This window comes from Tetrao urogallus (assembly GCF_951394365.1).
Source record: "Tetrao urogallus genome assembly, chromosome: Z".
Taxonomy (NCBI): domain Eukaryota; kingdom Metazoa; phylum Chordata; class Aves; order Galliformes; family Phasianidae; genus Tetrao; species Tetrao urogallus.
The window spans coordinates 13518064-13540027 of NC_136816.1; the positions used below are offsets into that span (position 1 = coordinate 13518064).

General features: G+C 38.2%; 1 protein-coding gene across 1 annotated transcript in view; it reads right to left on the reverse strand.

Annotated features, from left to right (window-relative positions):
- EDIL3 (EGF like repeats and discoidin domains 3) overlaps positions 1–21964 on the reverse strand; it is a gene marked incomplete at both ends in the record, with an annotated part of 271143 nt that overhangs the window by 181083 nt on the left and 68096 nt on the right. Inside the window, one exon of the mRNA XM_079548148.1 lies at positions 7814–7942. Within this exon, the coding sequence (XP_079404274.1) occupies positions 7814–7942 (129 nt within the window). The remainder of the gene's footprint in view (positions 1–7813; positions 7943–21964) is intronic.

A 21964-nucleotide genomic window follows, 5' to 3' on the forward strand; every position in this document is an offset into this window, starting at 1 on the left:
AGATTCTTTTATTCAGGTGCTACATTGATGGAGCTCCATTTAACAACCTTTTCCATTTCTCAAAAGAGGAAATCCAGCTGTTACTAAGTACTCAGCAGCAGTAAGTAATTGTTGAAGAAAACTAGCACTTTCCCTCTTTCCCATAAGGAAAGAAATCAGCAGACAACAAACAGGCATCACAACTAAAGCCTAGCAATGAATAATTTGTTTTCTACCCCTCCCACTACATCTCACTCTTTTCCAAGAAGAGACTCGTCAGAAAAGCTGATAAGTCTTCCTATACACAAATAAATACAGCTACACTCACTACTCCACAGTTCCACTTTTATTTCAACTGGACTGCTGAAACAATTTGCAAGAAAAAGAAATATCGTTAAGTGGATACTTCATAACTTTTCCAAATGTTAAATTACTCATTTTTAAAAGCAAGGCCTGATGACCTCTTACTGAAGAAGAATTCACCATACATAAAGTCTTCTCACAATGAGATTGACAGTGGATAAATCATTTAGATTACACACTACCACAATAGCGACAATTAGAGCCAGTTTGGTTGACAATACACATACACACCAGAGAGAACATTCTGAAATCTGGGTCCACAGTCTAAATAACTACCAGTATTCTGGTCAAACTGAGATGAGAGCACTGCCAATAGGTGGAGGGAGATGTTCACTTGCCTAGAATTACTAACAGATTAGAGCATCTCACATATGAGGAGCGCTTAGGAGAACTGGGACTGTTAATGCTGGAGTAGCAAAGCATCAGGGAAATAAAGAAAACAGAGCTTAGTTTTCCTCAATGGACCAAAAATGAGTGAGAATGGGAAGAAAAATATTTCCAGGGAATTCCACTTAAGCATATTGAGGAAGAGCGGTGGGTTTGTAGGTTGGTATTTTCACTGTGTGGTTAGCCAAGCACTGGCACTGATTGTCAAGAAGTCTTCTTCACTGGTGATAATCAATCAGATCTGATACCAAAGGTGCACTTTCTAAAAGAATCCGGATGGCCTATTTGAATGCAGGGCTGGAATTGTTGCAGGTTCTCTTCTAATGTCCTCTTGACTCTGTTACACAAACTAAACATGTTCACCAGTCTATTCTGGTGAATGACTGTTGAATTTCATCCTGGAAGACCAAAATGGAGTAATTTTAAGTTGTTCAATTTCCAAATGGAAAGAACATGTTCCTTCATGAAACATACTAATAGCCTTATGGTATACTAGACTTAGCTACCCTTTTCTTTAACTTTTACCTCTAGATTTGTTTGTCTCTGTGCACACACCAAATAAAATAAGACTGCATGTTTAAAGAACATTTTTCCCAGTCTTATTTCAATGCATACAGCCACACTGACTCTATTCTCCGAGTGTAATCTCCATGACTAAGCTTCTTTTCATTCAATGACTATTCATATTGATTAGGATTCACATTAATAGTTTTACTTAACAATGCGTATGAAAGAGTTTATTAATTGTATGCAACACCTGCAGGTTATGGTACGTCTGTAATTTACATGGTTTCTGAGAATTACTCGCAAGCTATTTAAATTATGTAAAGTCTGTAAACTCATTGTCTCTAAGGCAATTCAACACAAATGTTATATGTCAATCTTTTCAATTTAAGCTAAAATTCATTTTGCTAAAGATACAGGAGCATAACTGAGGCCACAGTGTCCTTATTAGCTTTGCAAAAGATCCTACTATTTGGGAAGCACAATATAATTACCTTCTACTCTTATCTGTTAAGATAAATCCTTTTCTGCCTCACTGGAGGATGTACTGTATTGAAAAGAAGAACCACAGGGTAATTTCTCCTGCTTGCCTCTATCTGATTCTCCTCCAGTTTATCAAATATTTACAGTCTGTTAGGGTACACTGAGCACTGGAATCATGTGGCTGTACAAACAGGATAATAGTATAGATCTATCTTTCAATCTCAATTCTTTTAACATGACTTTGTATACATAGAATTCAGTGTAAAGAAGCAGAAAATAAGGCAGAATTACAATTTTGTTTTATGCAGACTCAGTCAAATTCTTAGGATCAGAAAATACTGGAGTGCTATGGCAGAAGAGTCAGGATGACTTTCCATGGGTAAAGTCTAAGAAAGAAACCACCAATATTGAAATAAGATGCTAACATTATATTGGCTTCTTTTACATTTTAACTTAATGTGATAATAAAAAAATGTAACTGGAGTTACATTCTTGAAACACTCACGCAGATGTCTTGAAACTTGGTAGTTCACAGTAGAGATGTCTGTGTAAGTATTTAATCTCCCTACCTTGAATTATTTTTGTTCTTTTATTACACGAACCTGTATTGCATCTTTTTATTTCTCATTTTAATGCATTTAGACTCAATGATCTTTATGAGTCCCATCCAACTCAGGATAATCTGTGATTCTATGATTAAGTAAAATTCCTATTGTCTCTTCCTTTGAAATCCTCCTGTCTGAGATTGGTTCCTGGAAAGCTTGTGACCTTCCAGTTAGCAGTCAGAGATCAACAATATCTCATCACTATGAGCCAATAATGTCTAAAATTGGAGTATCTAATGACAGGCTGCATAGAATACCCTACTGCATTTCATTATTGTTGTTCAGCCCTTCCAAAGGGAGCAGGATGGATATCGATTTCTCTTCCCTTATTTCTTCTACCCAATCTACTCTGCTCTTACTCAATACTTCTCAACATGCTAAATACCTTCAACCAACTTGATGCTTTCAACTACAGGAAAATATCAAGAAACCTTTCTGAGATTGTAAGGACTATAATAATTAGCTCATTAGAAAGCCAAAGAGAAGTAGCCTTTGTTAGCATATTTTTGCCACTCTTACATCCACTACTAAACATTAGGCGAAAGTGATCATTCAGGGTCCTGAATACCTGGGTTGCTCTCAAGCCCATCATGCAGTTTATTTCTTTATTTAGAATGTTCCAGTGTTTGAATTCACGGAGTCTACCAGACACTGTATTCTTCATAGGAAAAAAACTGAATACTAATTGGAAGTATTAGTTTTTCAGTTGTTTACACCATGCAGAGGAAGACAATGCTGGATTAGCCTAGGCCAGTTTTTAGTAAAAGTAAAAAGTTACTTTTTCTCCTATTTCTCCCTTAAAAATATAACAGTAATTAAAAAAAAAAAACAGGTATCTCTGAACTGATGCATTTAGTATAATTACAAAGGTCAAACATAAGTTAAACACTGTATTTAAACTAATATGGAATTTTTTTACAAATCCCTTACTTAACCAGTGTTTCCCTCTACTTCTACCTCTGAACTGTAAACAAAATCTGTATAAGAGCTGCTTCAAAATACATGCTTGGTATTTTATGATGTCGGCCCAGGATGCCAGAGGTAAATATTGGGGTGTGGCAGTAGAAGTTAAGCTTTCTACCCAATATTCCATTACACCTTAACTGTCACATGACAGATGACAGCACAGGGGCAGCGTGACAGAATGGCATATGACGTGCAAGGCTATGTGGAGCAATGGTGTGTCCCTGAATTCCTCCATGTAGAAAAAAAGGCATGCACTAACAGTCACTGATGTTTGCTGAATGATCGTGGACACCAACCAGTGGAAGTGAGCACAGTGGTGAGTGGTGTGTTCCAGCAGTGATGTCAGTGCTGTGAGAGAAAAGCCATGTTCCACGTGACCATGCACGACTGTCACACCACAAAATGTAGAGCATCTTGATCAGCTCATCCTCATGAACTCGTAGATTACAAACAGAGAGCTTAATATTAGCTTCAATGTGATAGAAATGATGGTGGCAATACTGGAATATCACAACGTTTGTGTCAGGTGGGGCCCATGAGTGATCACAAAGGAACAGAAAGAACACTACATGTAAGTTTGGCAAAACCTATTGATCCAATACGAGGCTGAAAGTGACAGTTTCCTGGATCACATCATTACTGGTGATGAGACAGGGAGAAACCACTATGAGTCGGAGTCAAAACACCACTCTGTGGAGTGGTGATATGTGAATCCCCCATCAAAGACTAATTTAAAGGCACAGAGTAGGTAAAGTGATGTATAGTGTGCTGGAATAGGGATGTAGTGATCCTTCTAGATTTCCTGGAACCTGACCAAACCATCAACTCTGACCTCCATATCACAGAACTGATTGAGCCAAAGGCTCAAAATTCCAGAGTCAGGCTAAGAAAGAAGACAATCATTCTCTTCCAGCAAGATAATGACTGGTCCTGTACCAAATGTGAAGACTGTGGAGTGCATTGCCAGTCTTGGCTGGACTTTCCTACTACATCTATCACATAGTCTGCATTTGGGACCTTTTCACTTTCACCTGTTCAGGACATTGAAAGATGGACAGTGTGGGAATATTATTCTAACAGTGATGCCACTGTAGCAGCTGTGCAACTGTACATCATCTCCACTGCTTATGACTACAGCACACAGGCTCTTGTTCACTGCTGCTAAAAATCATAGAAGGGACCTCCGATATCATCTAGTTCCCACCCCTTTGCCATGGGTGTGGTTCATAACCACTAAATCAGACACAAAATCAGATTCCTCAGGGTCTCATGTAGCCTGATCTTAAATGCCTCCAAGGACAGAGCATCCATAGCTTCTCTGGGTAACCTGTGCAAGGGCCTCACTATCTTATCAGTGAAAAATTTCCCAGTGACATGTAAGCTAAATGTTCCCTCTTTTAGCTTAAAATTGATCCTTTTTCTATGTTTTCCTATCATTACCTAGCCATATGCAAAAATGATTTCTTTCTTATTTATAAGTACTAGAAGATTGTAACGAGGTCTCTCCTCCAGACTGAACAAGCCTCAGCCTGTCTTCATAGGAGAGGTGTTCCAGCCCTCTGATCATTTTTGTGGCATCTTCTCATCCCACTCTAACACTTCTATACATTTCTCGTGCTGGGGGCCCTAGTAATATGCCACAGATGTATTACTCCAGATATAGCCTCATGAGGGCAAAGCAGAGGAGGACAATCACCTCCTTCACTGCTGGCCACCACACATGTTGGTGGAGAGCTAATGCATAGTTAATGGTAGTGACTGTGTTGAAAAATAATGCTTTGTATCGGAGAATTTGATCTATCAAATAGTGCTATTGTACTCTTTATTACAAACAGGAGGCATTGCTTTCGGAGTGACCTACATCATATTCTGCCTGCATAAGCACTGTTATTAACACTTTACAGTTCTCCATTTGCTTATGTTTTACTCTGTTTACCTAATTCATATTTTGTCTGAAGTGTTTGCAAAACTAAGTTATGAATATGTGCTTTTTTTAAAGCCCTGCTAATCCATAGAAGTAAATTACAGTAAATTACAGTAGTAATTATCACAATACACTTAAACTTCAAATTCTTCCACTGTTGGCATCCTCGGCATCCTCCCCATTATGTACAGTGCAACTTTCTGCCAACAAAGTGCATGACAAATCCAAAATTTTCCTGCAGTAAACCCATTTCACTGACATTTTATGGACAGTGTGGTATGTATCTGCAGGACAAACAAACATTCATAAACATAGCCAGCAAAAGGATGGGAAATAGGACCCAAGAGCTGTTTCTTGGTGGCTGTATCAAGGAAAAAAAATATATTCTTGAGCAAATCAAATGTTAGGTAATAATCAGCTACTATATCTATACTTTTCAGACAGAGCAAGTCCAATAGGTGTCTAACTACTCCAGTAGGTTGGTCACTCTCTTTGAGGAACTATTACACTTGCTTCTGGGAAACTTATGTCCAGAGGAATCATATTCCACCCAATCTGCCATAATTAAAATTGCATTGTGGAGACCTAGGAGTCACTTCTAGATCAACTGAAGTGTCACTTTTAGAAAAGATAAGCAACTGTGGGATCCTGAATCCAGTCCTGCAAGCCATATCTCATGACAGAGGGGGACATACTTAGCCTTTAGAAGAGTGTCTTCAGATATACCTGGATAGCCTTGTTTATTAAGAAATGAAAACTGCATAGATTTAGGAATGCCACAGTGTTAGCTAGGTGCTGAGTCTAGCTCCTAGAGTTTCAAGAATATTTGTAGGAGTAAGTGCTCTCAGTTGTTGGTGTTGCCTTTTTGCCCAAGGTTGGTGTCCTACAGGACAGCTGGCAGAAATAAAATGTGTGAGCTCTACTCAGCTGTCATCAGCCAAAGCATGTTAGTGTAACCTAGGCTGATAAATTACAAACATTGACATAAGATGTGAAATACTTGAAGGGTTGTACTGCTTTCAAATACTTTGGCTGTCAGCAAAAGAAACGTACAGAGGGCATGCAAAGCCTTTAGACAGAAAGTAATGCCACAGAGCCTCCACTCTAGCTGCAGCATTATTTTCCTAATAAGAACAAATATGATAGACAATGCCATCTCTTCGGTGAATTTTATCCTTCTATCCTAACTCCCACGACTACACCAAAGATGTATGTAGAAAATACACCTATATAAACTGCATTGTCTAATATTTTGTTTTGCTTTGTGAATGTTTACAGCTACTTCAGGAAAACATAGGTGAAAGGTGGGAAGGGCCCCATAAGTGAAAGTAAAATGTCAAGAAGTCTTCACAGTGACTGAGAATAAGGGAGGTGTAGGGGAATAGTTAGTTTATAGAAGCAAGAATGTAGAGCTTGTTAGAAAATAAGGGATGGCAGACACTGGGTTGGGATAGTGAGGGGGACGAAGGCCATAAAGATAAGGGTTTGAGAACAGCCTGAGGACATTTGGCAGGGAGGTGAGTAGATGTCGACAGGGCAAGAAGTAAACAGTTTGGGGGGATGCCCCCCTGAAAGGTCAGAAGTTTACAGTGAGAAAGGTCAGAAGCCTTCGCGAGGAAGACGACAAATCTTCATCCCACAACCCACTACGCACACACAAGAGGGGAGGGTCTGCATGCTAATGAACTCTCGGGGGTGTAATGAATAAGTATCCGAATTTGGGGAAAACTATTCATTAAGTATTGGTTCAGCCTTTATCTGTAGCATAATTTTTCCTGATGGTGTGCAAGTTAGGAGGATCTATCCCCCTTGCACCCGGTATCTGCGCAGCATTGAATAAACCATACCTGCTTTAGAGCTACTTTGTGATTATAGAGTTTGATTACGCACGTCATAGGAGACTGACCAGCTTGCAGCTCTTACACTCTTCTGAGAATGACTGAATGGCATAAAGAGCTGTCTACCATCTTTTCCCTTGCACTTTCATTTTTTTTTCTTAAAACGGACCTAAACTGCTGGACATTTTAGAGCTTCTATTCATATTTACATTCACTTTTAGTCATAAGCACATCATCATAACACATTTGATTTGCACTCTATGTGTTCATCATCATTAACTGCAACTTCCACCTAGATAACTGTTTCGAAATTCAGATAAGCAGCTACTATATGTTATGTTAGTCTCTCCTACATGGTTTCTGTAACTTTACTTATTTAACTAATTGCTCTTCCCTGACTGGACCTAGCCTATTAGAAACTAAACGTTCAATAGATCACTGACATCAGCGAGAATGTATACCAAAATCTCTAATTAGAATATTCTTTGAGAAATGTTAGCCCTTTTAAATTACCATTATGATCTTTTCTCTTTCTGAAGTAAAGAACTGAACTCTTCTGGATGAATATGTTTTGCAGATAGACCCAGAAGATGCATGTTAACAACCTACTAGTCACAATATAGTTATCTATGACACAGAACAACAGTACCAGTGCAACAACGACAACACTACACAAAAAGGAGTGGACAAAATCACTCACTGATCGGTTAACCAGAGATTAACAAGGCATTCACACCATTCCATCAGTTAAAGTTTGCACTTACCAACCTCCACAACACTAGAACAGTTCGGATCTGTGAAGCCTTCAGGACACTTGCATGAGTAAAAGTCATCATTCAGCCCTGACAGACAGATGCCACCATTTTTGCAAGGGTTGGAGTCACACAAGTCCCCTGTGGGTTAAAAGAAGAAAAGATTCTCATAAAAAACTCTGCAGAAGTTATGCACAAGTTCTAAGTATTCTAAGTGTGATTCAGAATGGAGAGGAATGGCTTTGGTTATATTATCTTCTGTTTCAGATATATGGATTCCTAAATCAGGACACATCAGGCTCAGGCATGCCACAGTACTGTTGTGCATGGGCTACAGAACTTAGGCCAGCAGTGTGCTTTTACGTTGATTTTTTATCAGACACTGGAAGATCATCTCTACCTAACTTCAGGATAAAGTTCACCAGTAGAAAGTAAAGCCACTGAAGTATTTTGAGCTACATAATTCTAATGGTAAGGTTGCACTCAATTGATGATGTTTAATCTGGAGCTCTACAGTTAAACTGTGCTTCCAGAGAGGCTTTCACTCCACACAGAGACCTATATCAATACCATGGCAAAGATTTGGGCATTCACAGATGTCCAGTGTTCTTCTACAGTCCACTCCACATCCCAAGGAAGTTCACGAAGTTCTTCCACATCTCATTTGTTCTGACTGCAGAGTGAAACAGTCAGTCAAAAAAAACTGCTCTACTTCAAAACCATGTCATGCTATGCACTAGCTATGCTTCAAGATTTCTTTGGATTGTGCCAGCACAGGCACAGCAGGTAGTTTCAGTCTTCCTAAATAAGGCCAAATGAGCAGGTTTTGCTAGTCATTTAATTGTTTTTTGATGAAGACAGCTTCCTAAGTCAATTAGCATCAAGGTGATCAACAGCAGAAAGATGTAAACTCTGGAAAATGTACCACAGGGCAGCTTCATATGCTCAGCACTTGAATATGTTTTCAATACTACTAGTATGTGCAATACATTATCAAATAGTATTTGAAGCAGCCTTCATGAGGAAATATTAAAAAAAAGTGCCTGTCCAACTTTTGCAACTCCTCTAACACCCTGAGAGAATCATAGCTTCTTGCAGATCCAGAAATATGCTCAAACACAGGATTGAATCAGCTGAAAACATTTGAAATACTTGTTTTGTCACTATGAGATCTGATCTAATGTTTGTGAGTGAACAGCCTTGTGGATAGCTTCTATTTCCCAGCAAAACAGGTACCTAAACATGATGCATTTTACATTTCCATTCAGGAAGAACAATACAAGGTAATTTTGTGTCCATTCTCCAGTCAGATAATTGGAAGCAATTCCAAAGAATGCCTCTTTGTGTAGACTTAACTTTGTACTTTTCCTCAGAAGTTTAGATACACATTTAGATTTTTTTTTTTTTAAAACTATCTCACAATTCATCTTGTAAGACAGATTTATGAGATCTATTGATTTCCATATTTTAATTTCACAATATAACGCAATATAGCATGACATAAATCATGGGAATACAAACTACATAGCTTGATAGCAGATCTCCAAAAAGTGAGTTTCCTAACATTTAAATATATTATTCCAAAATGTAGTACTACCTGGTACCTGAAATCTTCTAAGTATAATTATATGGTATATAATCCTGCAAGTAAATCGAAGTAATTGCTGCTCACATATGCACATATATGGTTTTTTTTCATATAATTTTATTTATTACAAAACTGCATCATTTTACAGGTAACATATTCTGTTCCAGAATGTTGTTGTTATTCTACAATATGCTCAGTATCATTTTTAGAAGTACCAGCAATTTGTGTACTTGTTTCGTTCTGCAACAGTTTTGCAGATGCAACTTTAAGCAACATCTACAGACGGGCAATTATTAAAACCCAAGGAGTATCTTACTTTGTATACTTTTGAAATCGAAAATTTGCCTTTTGCTGTGCAATTGTAGAAAGAAATATACAAAATCCATTTTTATGTCAGTAGTAGTAACATTTTAATATGTTCCGGGCTACAGTAATAGTGAGGAGGCCCAGATTTCCTACACCTCACTGGCTCACAGACAGCAGATCAATGCCTCATGCATTGTCTAAGAATCACTTAAGTAATTTAACTGATGTATGAAACTTTATAAATTCTACACATCCATGGAAAAAAAAATAGTTTTTTTTTTTTTTTTTATTGATTGTTAGTTTTTTAAATTTCAATTTGTCAACTTTAAATTACCTTTATTAAAGTGATTTATCGTGGATCCATCTTCATGGTATTAACCATGTATTAACCATATATTATCTTGAATATTTTCCAGCTAAATTTGACATACAGCTATTTGAAAACAGTCAACGGCATCTTTCTATGTCATAGGACTACATATAAGTAGAAATCATTTTCCTCCCTCTCTGAATATAAACAAGATGAGACTTTTCAGCTCAGTGCTCATTTCATTATTTGGCCTGCCATGGATGTTTGTTTTGGAATCCATACGACTTAGGCATTTTGGTCATGAAAGAATAATCATTATGAACTGACTGCTCTGAAAACTATATTCCCTTGGCTTTAATTAAATAAATAAATTAAATAAAACCTAGAAGGGAAACACTTGTTATGTTAATCCATATGGATATTCTCATTAAAGTGAAAGGGAACACGTTTATTAATTTTTTCCTGACTTCTTGTTCCCCTGATCTCATTTATGCAAGATGAAAAAGAGTATGAAAGATAAAAAGATAAACCACTGTATTCATCTGTATGTTTTATATTGATTGACAAACCAAACAAGTTGTTAATTTTCCACTGTAGTTTCAGAATTTGCAATCTCCCACTACAAGCACAGCATTTATGCTTAGCTGTGTTGTTTGTATTTTTCTGAAAATTTGTGCGGCTTTTTAAATCTGAAGTGAACTAATCTGACCCTCAATTTAGAGGTAATAAAGCTGATGTTATCCTCTAACAATCATTTATTTCCGTGTACAGGAAGTAAATGCATTAAGCGCTCTTCTCACCCAGCCATCTTGACCCAAATTCTGTTGTCAGTTACTGGTATGAATTTGTTGTTGTCATTAAATTATACCACAGAAATAAAAAGAGTGCAGCACACCTCTGAAGAAAATTGGACTATCAAAAAGACTGAACATAAACAATAACATACACAGTGAATACAAAAAATATTTTCAGAAGAAATCCTGACTTTTGTGAAAATAATTTCCATCTTTATTTAGAGGTAATCACTAAACAAAGAATTCTGAACTCTCTATATATTTAATAATTTACAGCAAAATTCTGTGAAGTTTTAATAAATGTTACACATAAGAAGTACTATTACTAGTGTTTGTATTCACTGCTTATATCTCCTACTTTTCATGTTGTTTTTTTTCTCCAGTGGTAGGATCTGGTATCATTGGATGCATAACCACCATGGCCAGTTCAGGACTAATGTCCTATCTGTACTCAGAATTCATGATCACCCAGATGTCTGAAAACTCTCACAAAGACATTAAAATATCTGATATCCATCTAATATTCCCATCCGTCCAAGGGAAACGCAACATTCAACTTTTTGGTCCAGTTATCAATGACATCAGCTGTCAAAGGATCTATCCAACAAAAAAACATTAACTGTCTCTAGTCAGTTTTACAGTAGGATTACAAATGGCATATGCCTTTGTTTCATGTTACTGTTTTAAATGACCGTTTGTCTAGAGTATGGCAAGCTTAGTATATAACACTTTTGCTATTTTATAGTTGAGTTAACAAGTAATGAGCATGCAACTCCTCCACAGCTTCTGGAAAAAAATCACTGGAATATTAGAACATCTGTAAAGACTGTCAAAACAGATAAAAAAACCGCAATAACAATTTTTAGGCTGTATCATTCATATAACACTAAAGAGGGAAAACACGTACTCTGGACACCAATGGCGTCAGCAATAAAACCAGCATGACATCAAATATGATGCTTTCAGAGCATCATATGTCTGAGCAAGTGCACAGATACAAGCAAGGAGTAGTTCTTTTTAAGACTAGATATAAAGTCTCTGCAAACTTGCATGCTCAAATTAGTAAAACTCACTTAAAATGTTAGTACTCTTATTTATGACTTAGTGCTTGTGAAATTGTGCAGAACAAAATAAATGTCACCTTTGAATCAACAATATTCCCTTCAATTTACATTTTATGCCTCTTAAGAGGCCATTTATGCTGAAATATTGAACACTAATTTGTTATTCTACTCACTTTGATGTACAGGATTTGATTTTAAAGGCTCTGCACTTAAGAAAAAAAGATTATATGTGTGCACTTTGTTTTAAGAAACTGATTAAAGGATTTGTTACTATTAAAGTACTGTGTTGCACATGACACAACCTTAATACAAAAGTAGTTTCAGAATTTAACCACAGAGTCTCTGTAAATGAGAATAAAATAAAGGGAAGATTTATATCCTTAGAGCAATTCTTAGATTACTGTACTTTGAGCTAGTACATAGTGAAAGATAATACACTGTTTGCGTGCAATTCTATATAAATTAAACAGACACAATATGCAGAACACCGCTATTTAAAAACAAAAAGTAAAAAACAACAAATCATAGCATGTATTATGAAAAAAATGTTACAAAAAGGGTCCAATAAAGAATACAGGCGTGAAGTAAAAATAATTCATATTTTTTCTGTGTCTGGCTAAACATGCACCTTCTATTATGCAGCAATTCAAGCATTAAGGTAATGTCCAGTTGTGCATAAAAATTTTTTTCTACAAGTATTGCTACCATTATTTCATCCTAAGGAATCTCTCAGGCTGCAAAATCTTACAAGGTCAAACTTTTGAGATTTGGTGCAAGATGTATAGAACAGAACTAAGGAAAATAAGTTTGCTTGCTTCTCTACAAAACTGCCCAAACTCACAACCACTTTGAATTTACCTCTTTTAGGGTACCTTTCTTTGAAGTTTCATGTTTTATGTTTTATATAAAACATATAGGTGTATATGCATTGTTCCTCCTTTTTGCATAACATCCTGCATGGATGAGTTAAAATTCAAATTATGTCGGAGCACACTGGACTGAGGAGCAAACACATATTTAAGTGATTAGATTATGCATTTTTAAGATTTGTTCTTTTTTCCTCACATCTTCAGCTTTTAAAAAACTTTCTTAAGGCAAATAAGGAGTCATTTGTCCATGCTGTCTCTGGAAGTCACTATTGCTTAAGAATAAAAAAGCAAGACAGAAAAAATAAAATGAAGAACAAAATTTCGAGTACATACTCAAAATTGGTATTTTACTGAAGAACTCTCATTCCTTCTCAAAACTCATTAAAAACATACAACAAAGCTGAAATAAAGAGGTTAAACTGTCATTCTCTAGTAGCAATTAGGCTTGACTGCCTGCTTCTGTCTATGAAGAATAACTCAATTAGTAACATGATTTAACTTGTATTAAATGCCATCACTAAGGAATCATTCTGTAAATCCACGCCACTCCCTAACATATCTTCACATAACCATTCTTAAGCCACACTCTTTAAACAAAATGCTGAATGTATGACACGCTCCTTTCCACAAGCAGGTATCCACTGGTGGAATAACAATTGCAAAGGATTTGACAAACTTTACGCTTCCATATAGAGTACTTCTGATCCTGTAAGGCACCATAAACTGCTATAGGAAGCTCTACTGAATAGCGCAATACTTAGCTTGACAGCAAAGGACAACTTGAAAGGAATTCAGCTGCTGTATATAAATAATGCAGCACACCATGATGGTAGCAGTTAGCCCATCAATCCTTAACAAGAACAGAAATTCACAGTTTACGGATACAATTTTTCTGATATGAAGACTAAAGAAGATGCACTGTGCAAACCAAGAAGTACCATCCACAACCATAGGCATGCATTACTTTGTAAAGCACTCTTAGTTGTTTTGACGTAAAATTACATACATCAGTCAGTTACCATTACTACTTGCGAATCAATTTGCTATCACAGGTCACTAACGACTGCAAATGAATAAAAGAAAAAAGAATCACTTTGTCTATTGCTTGGACACATCTGTGTGACAAGAGCTCGGGTACAGTGTCAAGAATCAGGGACAGGAGAAGCATCTGAAGCACTACTCACAAACTCATTATCCTGAAATGATTATAATGAACTGCTACTGTAAGAAACATCTGCTTGAAAAAATGAAAAGAAAAAAAGAAGTCCTAAAAAAAATAATCACATGGACTCAGATCACACATTTCAGAACTGGAAAAAAAAACAGTGAAAGAAGAAAGGCAGTGTGTTTTGGGGAACATTTTCTTCTGTAATTTAAGATCACAGCACATTATGTGAAATAGGAAGTATGAAAAATCATCCTTATTTATTATTTGACATCCTGTACATTGAATACATCCATTAATGCATTTAGTATGCATTATATATTGAAGTAGTGAGATTTACAAAAACTTATACTGAAGTAAGCATAACAATACTGCAGGAGTTCATGGAAATGCAGACACCCATCAAAAGAAAAGGCATGACAAAACTGGGAGGTAAACAGTCGCAAAGGCAATGAATGTTAGGAGCTCAGGGTGCTACTCACAGATGTTTTTGGATATGTACACCAGCCCTTACCAGTATGCTACACAATGGGTGGTACGGAACTGACGCATTTTCTGACACCACTGACAGGGAGAACTGGACCCTTGTTCTTACCTAAAACAAGAACTATATTCTTATTCAATTCTCTATACTGCTACATGAAATATTGCATATTTTAAAAGCTCACTCTAAAGAAATAAAATGAACCAAACTTGTTACTAGGAAGAAATCTCCAGTTGGCACCTAACAATAAACAGCCCAGAAAATAACCAGTCAATAGAAATTTTGTCTCAGGGTAGTACAAATGAGCCCCGGTCTTGAACCCCAACAGAGCACCTAAACTTCAGAAGAAGATTGAGAAATTACTTGCTAACACTAGCAGATTCGTGTTAAAATCAATTTTCAGGAAAAAAAAAAAAAAGCTTTAATAGCTTTCTGATTTACAGAATCATCTGTATAGTGTTGAAGTTCAAATCCATTTCCTCACAGCTGAACCACTGTTGAGAAGCAGAACAATAAATCATATTAAAGACACACCTGTGTGGAGATGCAAAATGTAAACATGAGAACAGATGAGCTCTGCAGTTCTTTTAAGGAACTTGTAGACTGCTACTCAGATTCAATGGTGAGGCAGCTAATTTGCTTTTCCTAAGGTAAAAAGAGAACTTGTATCTCTTATTATTTGAAAGAGAAGATAAAATTTTCTAGATGTCTGTTTCTCAGATGCTTCTATTCTGCCTGCTTGCTATGCCAATTTGGTTATTATGCAGGTAGAAGGTTCAGCTAACTTCCTAACTTCAATATTCATGTCTGATTGTTGGCACAGTTTCAGAAAATAAATAACTGGATATTGCACAATCAGAGAATCATAGAGGTTGGAAGGGACCTCTGGGGAACATCTAGTCCAACCTCCTGCTAAGGCAGGCTCCCTACAGTAGGTTATGCAGGAAAAGTATTCAAGTGGCTCTTGAATATTTTCAGAGAAGACTCCAACAGCTTGTTTCAGAGTTCCGTCACCCTCACTGTTAAGAATTTTTTCCTCACGTGTGTATGTAACCTCTTGTGTTCCATTCTGTGCCCACTGCCCCTTGTCCTGTCACTGGGCACAACCAAAAAGAGTCTGGTCCCATTCACTTGACTCCCACCCTTTAGATATTTATAACCATTGATATTTACAACTATTAATAAGATCCTCCCTCAGTCTTCTCTAAGCTGAATAGTCCCAGGTCTCACAGCCATTTATCATAATGGACATGCTCCCAGGCTTCTCACCATCTTTTAGGTCCTCTGCTGGTCTCTATCCAGTAGTTCACTGATTTTCTTGAACTGAGGAGCCCAGAAGTGGACTAAGTTGGTTAGATGTGGCCTCAGGACACCAGGAGACCCAAATCCTTCTCCACAGAGCTCCTTTCCAGCAGGCTAGTCCCTAATTTGTACTGATGCATGAAGTTAATTTTCCCTGGGTGTAGGACTCTACTCTTACCCTTGTTGAAACCCATTAAAATTCAGCTTTCTGTCCCAACCCTCCAGCATGTCCAGGTCTTGCTGAATGGCAGCATAACCTTCCAGTGTGCCAGCCATTCCAACTTGCTTTGCATAATCTGCAAATTTGCTAAGGCTGCCTTCTATCCCTTCATTCAGATCAACAATGAAGACGGTGAACAAGACTGGACCCAGCACATACCCTGGGGAACACAGCTTGTACAGGTCTCCAACTAGACTAGTTGGATCACAACATTCTGTACTCTTGAGAGTTAGCCAGCTCTCAGTCCACCCCACTCATCTATCCCAGACTTCCTAAGCTTATCTACAGCAACATTACGGGAAACAGTGTCAAAAGCCTTGCTGAAGTCAAGGTACACAAGATTCACTGCTCTCCCCTCATCTGTTGGGCCCGTTATGACACTGTGGAAGACTAACAGGTTGGTCAAGCATTATTTTTCCGTTGGTGAATCTATGAATCCATGAATCCAAATGAATGCCACTTCTCTTCCATTTATTTGGAAATTAAATCCAGAATAGGTAGTCCCACAACCTTTCCATGGACAGAAGTCAGGCTGACTGGCCTGTACTTTCCCAGGTCCTCCTTCCTGCTCTTTTTGAAGACTACAGTGACACAGTTTTCCTCCAGTCTTCAAGCACCACTCCCATTCTCCATGACTTTTCAAAGACAGTACAGAGTGGTTTGCTAAACACTTCTGCCAACTCCCTCTTAAAAGAAGCTCTTCTTGCTGTCCTTGACCTCCCCTGCCAGATTTCATTCCAAGTGGAACTTAGGCTTTGTCATTACATCCTTGCATTCCCTGACAATATTCACATATTTCTCCCAAGTGGTCAGACACCTTTTCCACATGCCATAAACTTTTTCCATTTGAGTTTTTCCATTATCTCCTTGCTCATCCATGTGGGTCTCTTATTACCTTTGCCTGATTTCAAACTCTTATGAATGCATCAATCTTGAGCTTGGAGGAAGTGGTACTTGAATGTCACCCAGCTCCCTTAGGCCCCCTTACCTTTCAGTATTATTACCCATGGGACATCTCAAAGTATCTATATACCTCAGAGCTGGCTCTCCTACAGAAGTGTTAGAATCCTACTTATTACCTTATTTCTTCCATGTAAGATCCCAAACTCCACTATTTCATAGCCACTGCATCCAAGGCTATCTTCAAAATTCACATTCCCAACCAGTCCTTCCCTGTTCTTACAAACAAGACCCAGCACCACACCTCTCCTCTTCGGCTCCTCCACCATCTGTGTCAAAATTATCTTCCACTATCTCGACTGTACATGCCTGCTGGTGTTTCTTTTCCAGCAGTCATCAATGGACTGAAGTCCCCCATGAGAACCAGCGCCTGTGGTCATGTGGCTACTTCCAGCTGTTTGTAGAAAGCCTCATCTTCATCCTCCTAATCAGGTGGCATGTAGTACACACCAATAGTGGTGTCATACATATTAGTCTACCCTTTAATTCTCACCCTTAAGCTCTCACTTGCTCATCATTCATCCCTAGGCAGTTTGATACATGCGTGTTGGTCTCTCACATAAAAAGCAAATCCATCATTTTATTGTTCTGGCCTATCTTTCCTAAAAAGCATAGCAAAAAAACCAGCAGCATTGCCAACTCCAAATATCCAGATCTGAATTAGATGTAAAAATTTACAGAACATAAATCTCAGAATTTAAAAAAAAAAAAAAAATTATGATTTTATCACAGGTCTTGTGGGAGTTGAGGTGGTTGTTTCTTTTTCTGAAAGCCTCAGGGGTCAAGAGATTGTACTTACACACTATAAAGAAACAGTACCTGCAGCTTGTATCTGCGAACTGGGACTGCAAAATACTTCTGTGAAGTAGTCCTAAATATTTCTTTAAATTTTAGTTTTTCTTGCCTAGCCATGTGGGGAGATGCACCAGCTGATTTTCTAAAATCTGGGATGGTATTATGAAAACATAACCAGATTTTTATAATCAGAGAATTTTCATTAGAATACCACTGTAGGATTTTGCTGAAGCATTAATCCAGGGTGAAGATAAAGAGCTGCCTTAAGCTTTGGATTTATTCTAGTAGTACAATACTGTAAAAGTGTGTCCCTACTTTCAGGGTTAGAATACAGTCCTCAAGTAATGCCTGCGGGGATTAATTTCTATCATAATAAATCCCCTCCTGCCTTAAAAAAGTATAATCTCTCCCCTTTCTAAAGGTCTACAGCATGAGCTACTTTATTCATTTGAATGTGAAAGAGCAGTAGGTCACTGTACTTCAGCCTCCAGTGCTACTGGCTTTTCAAGCATCTGAAAGCTGACAATATGAAATACAAGCACAAATAAAAAACAGCTTAAAAAGTAAATTCTTCTCTCTTTTTTAGGTGACGGAGAGTTCATTTCTATGTCAAGTGTCTCTTTGGGGAAAAAAAAAGAACTTTTCCTGTCAAATCAAATCATTGTTAGTAAGAAGTGGATCAAAAGTGATTAAAAGAGGAGCGTGGTTACATAATGTACTTCTGAATATTTTTGCAACTTGTGGAAAAGATGTTGTGCATCCTGTGATGAGGATTTGGAGAATGCCACCACACACTGAGAGACTGTTTCACTGGAGGAAAAGAGATGTGTTTCCCTATGCTGGCTGACCAACGCTATCAGTTTCAGATCCCATCCAGTCTCTGCTGACAGGAATGACACTTCCCTATGCAAGCAGGGAAGCAGACAAATGCCTTTAATGCATATATCCAGACCCCTACCAATACAATCTTTCATAACATAGTTGGCAAAAAGCAGGCAAAGAAACAGTACCCAGGTACTCCTCATATACATGTACTGGCCTTATGCAGGAAGGATGCTGTACAGGGGGTGCTGCAGGGATGTTCTGCGTGAGCAGAGCCCAGCACACACAATAGCACAGCAGCTCCAGCTGCTCCAGCAGCTGACACAGCTGAGCCGTGTGCGATGCTGGGTGTGCTCTGGGAGAGCAGAGCTAAGGGAGGAAACACCACTGTGTGACAGCAGTGGGAGAGAAGGGTGAGCGCTGGGAGAGAAGCGGCCCTGCAGGCACCGACGGCAGTGCAGGAGGGCAGGAGGCGCTCCAGGTGCACAGCAGCGGCTCCCTGCGGCCCAGGAGAGGCCCGTGGAGGAGCAGGCCGTACCCTGCAGATCTCCCCGTGCAGCCGCGGAGGAGCCCCGCTGCAGCAGTGGGTGAGGCCTGGAGGAGGCACAGCCCGTGGATATCCCTGCAGCAGCACCCCAGGCCGGAGCTGCAGCCTGAGGAGAGCAGCCTGTGGCGCAGCAGGAAGGGCTGGCGGAGCTGCTGCCTATAGGGATCATGAATTGACCCAAAGGGGCAAGGGCACAGCAGAACCAAAGCATGGTGAACAGACTCCATTTCCCTGAACTGCTAAGGGTGAGTACATATAGAAGAGTGCAGATGGAGAAGGTGTTTTTAGTTTGTTTTTAGTTGTTACCACTCCTGTTTATTTATTATTATCTGTTGGCAATAAATTACATTAATCTATGTATGCTGAGTCTGGTTTGCTTGAGACAGTATTTCGTGAGCAGTCTCCATGTCCTTACCTCAACCCCTGAGCCCTTTTCTATGACACTTCCTCCCCTTGCTCCTTTGAGGAGGGGGAATGAGAAAGTACTGTGGTGGAGTTTAGCAATCAGTGTGAGACCACCACAGCACTCATCTGATTTCAGCTGTCAGTCGTATCTGCCTTGTTGACAGACTTAACCACCAGTCATCAGCATGTTAACCAACCAACTAGTAGATCTGCACCTGTTTCATAACCATAGATCGATGGTTATGAAAAGGGAGAGAATAAGAGCATAAGTGTAAAGATTCTACATAAGGCACTTAGGTCAAAGTGTTTTATCTCTCCATTAAGTTGTGTTTTGCTCAATCAAAACTTTCAGAAACACACCAAATCACAATGTGAATATATCATTTCCAGTTACTTGTTCTTTGCTTTCAAAGCTGATCAGGAATTATGAATGGTATTTCTCAGTATACTACTCCTATTTCATGCTTTTTTTGCAGATCTCCTGGTATAGCTTTAGCTATTTCCCGGCAAAAGGACCTTCTGCAAAAGAACAAACCACACCAAACTAAAACATACTTTACTTGCCGAATGATCACTTTTAGACTGTTAAAATCTTTCTGATTTTCTTCCACTTTTTACATCTCATTTTTTTACCTTTCATTTATCCTTTTTTTGCCCCACCATCTCGTTGGTTCATTATTTAAAACCACCAGAGTATGTGTGAATGTATATATATACACACATACACTTAGCTACATGCTTTCACGTGCATTATGTTTATGGAAATAAGAATGTTTTCTTTTCCCTTTGCTCTATATTTGAAAAAAATTAGGCACTGGTTGCTAGGCAATTAATAGTTTTCTTAGTGCTGGCAAATTTATCTTTTCTTATCCAACATAAATCCAATTTTGAAAGCTGAGCAATTAAAAAGTCATCATTAATTGTTTTTAAAAACAATTAATTGCATTCATCATATCCTTCTATCTTCACTAGCATGGTATAATATAATACACTATGAATTCTAAACATATTCTTATTATTGTTTGGAAAGAATTCACCATCTATCTCTAGTTACTTCTGTTTTTTTATACACACTCTTAAATAGTTTACTTGGTCACATTTTAAAGTGTCAACACTATTGGAGAAATGGGTGCCACTTAATATCCCAAGTTAGGTAGCAATTAAAATGTAGAACATGCAAATGCATTATACACCTTTCAAAATTTTGAAAAAATCTTCTAAATGCCAGCTGCATACACAAAAGTCCTTAAATATATGTCTCATATAAATGAAATATATTCATTTATGTTAATGAATTTACATGAATAAATTCTTTACAGAGAGAGTGGTGAGGTGCTGGAACAGGCTGCCCAGACAGGTTGTGGATGCCCCGTCCCTGGAGATGTTCAAGGCCTCAAGGTATTGGATGGGGCCCTGGGCAGCCTGGTCTAGTATTAAATGGGGAGGTTGGTGGCCCTGCCTGTGGCAGGGGGGTTGGAGATTCATGATCCTTAAGGTCCCTTCCAACCGTGGCCACTCTGTGATTCTGGTTCTGTGACAACATACACTTTCATCTCCATCAGAAGTTTGAAGTGTAAGAAAAATTCAGGAATATTCTGTTTTCAATTAATACTCCAAACTGGAAAACATTTGAAAACAGGCCACCTGAAGCAGCTGGCATTGGCTACATATGAATTATAAAACCCCTGAGCAAAGCACAAGTGGATCAGTATTTTAAAGTTTTCAGTGCTCAGGCTCAGTATCTACATTATGTGAAGCCCGTAGATTCTGTTACAGATTTAATATCCCAAAACCAAGTCATTGGATCAGATCCTTGAGTACATAGAGGTCTTAAGAGGTATTTGGTATCCGTGAGAGCAGAGCTTGTGGTCTGATTCAGAAATTAATGTAGCGCACACATACCAGAACCACTTTGCAGAGTGAGTTGCAGAGTACCTGCAAAGCAAGTACTGGATTTGGAGGCAATCGTGTGATTCACTTCCAATGCTCTCTGGCACGCTCGAAAAAGAAATGCAGGCACTGAACACACTTCCCCACTGAAGTTCTTTTCCCGCAAGCTCATCTCTTGTACATTACTAAAGAGATGAAACCAAACATTTGCAAGTTTCCACTGTTATAACTGCCTGATCTTACTTCATTCACTTCATGCATTTTTACTGGCTACAGAGATGTTTAAATCCATCCCCATAACAGTTCTGTCACACAAAAATAGAAATGTCACCAGCAGAGATACAACAGTATTGCTGGTTTTCATCATTTTCTTTCAGACTCTGTAAGACAGTGATGCTACTGAACACATTCAGAATACTAATTAGGCAATGAAGATATGTGCCCCTCCTGTGAAAAATATGAAATAATAATGGCATTAGAACTGTCAGCTACAATAAAGAAGCAATTTTGTTTATTTCAGATGATGTAGCTAGCAGTAACATTAGAGCTCCGTGGATGAATGATGCACATTCATTTGATAATTTTTGCAAAGAATCTCTGGGAAGATGTGCAGAGGAACCTTAACTATTAAGCTAAATAACC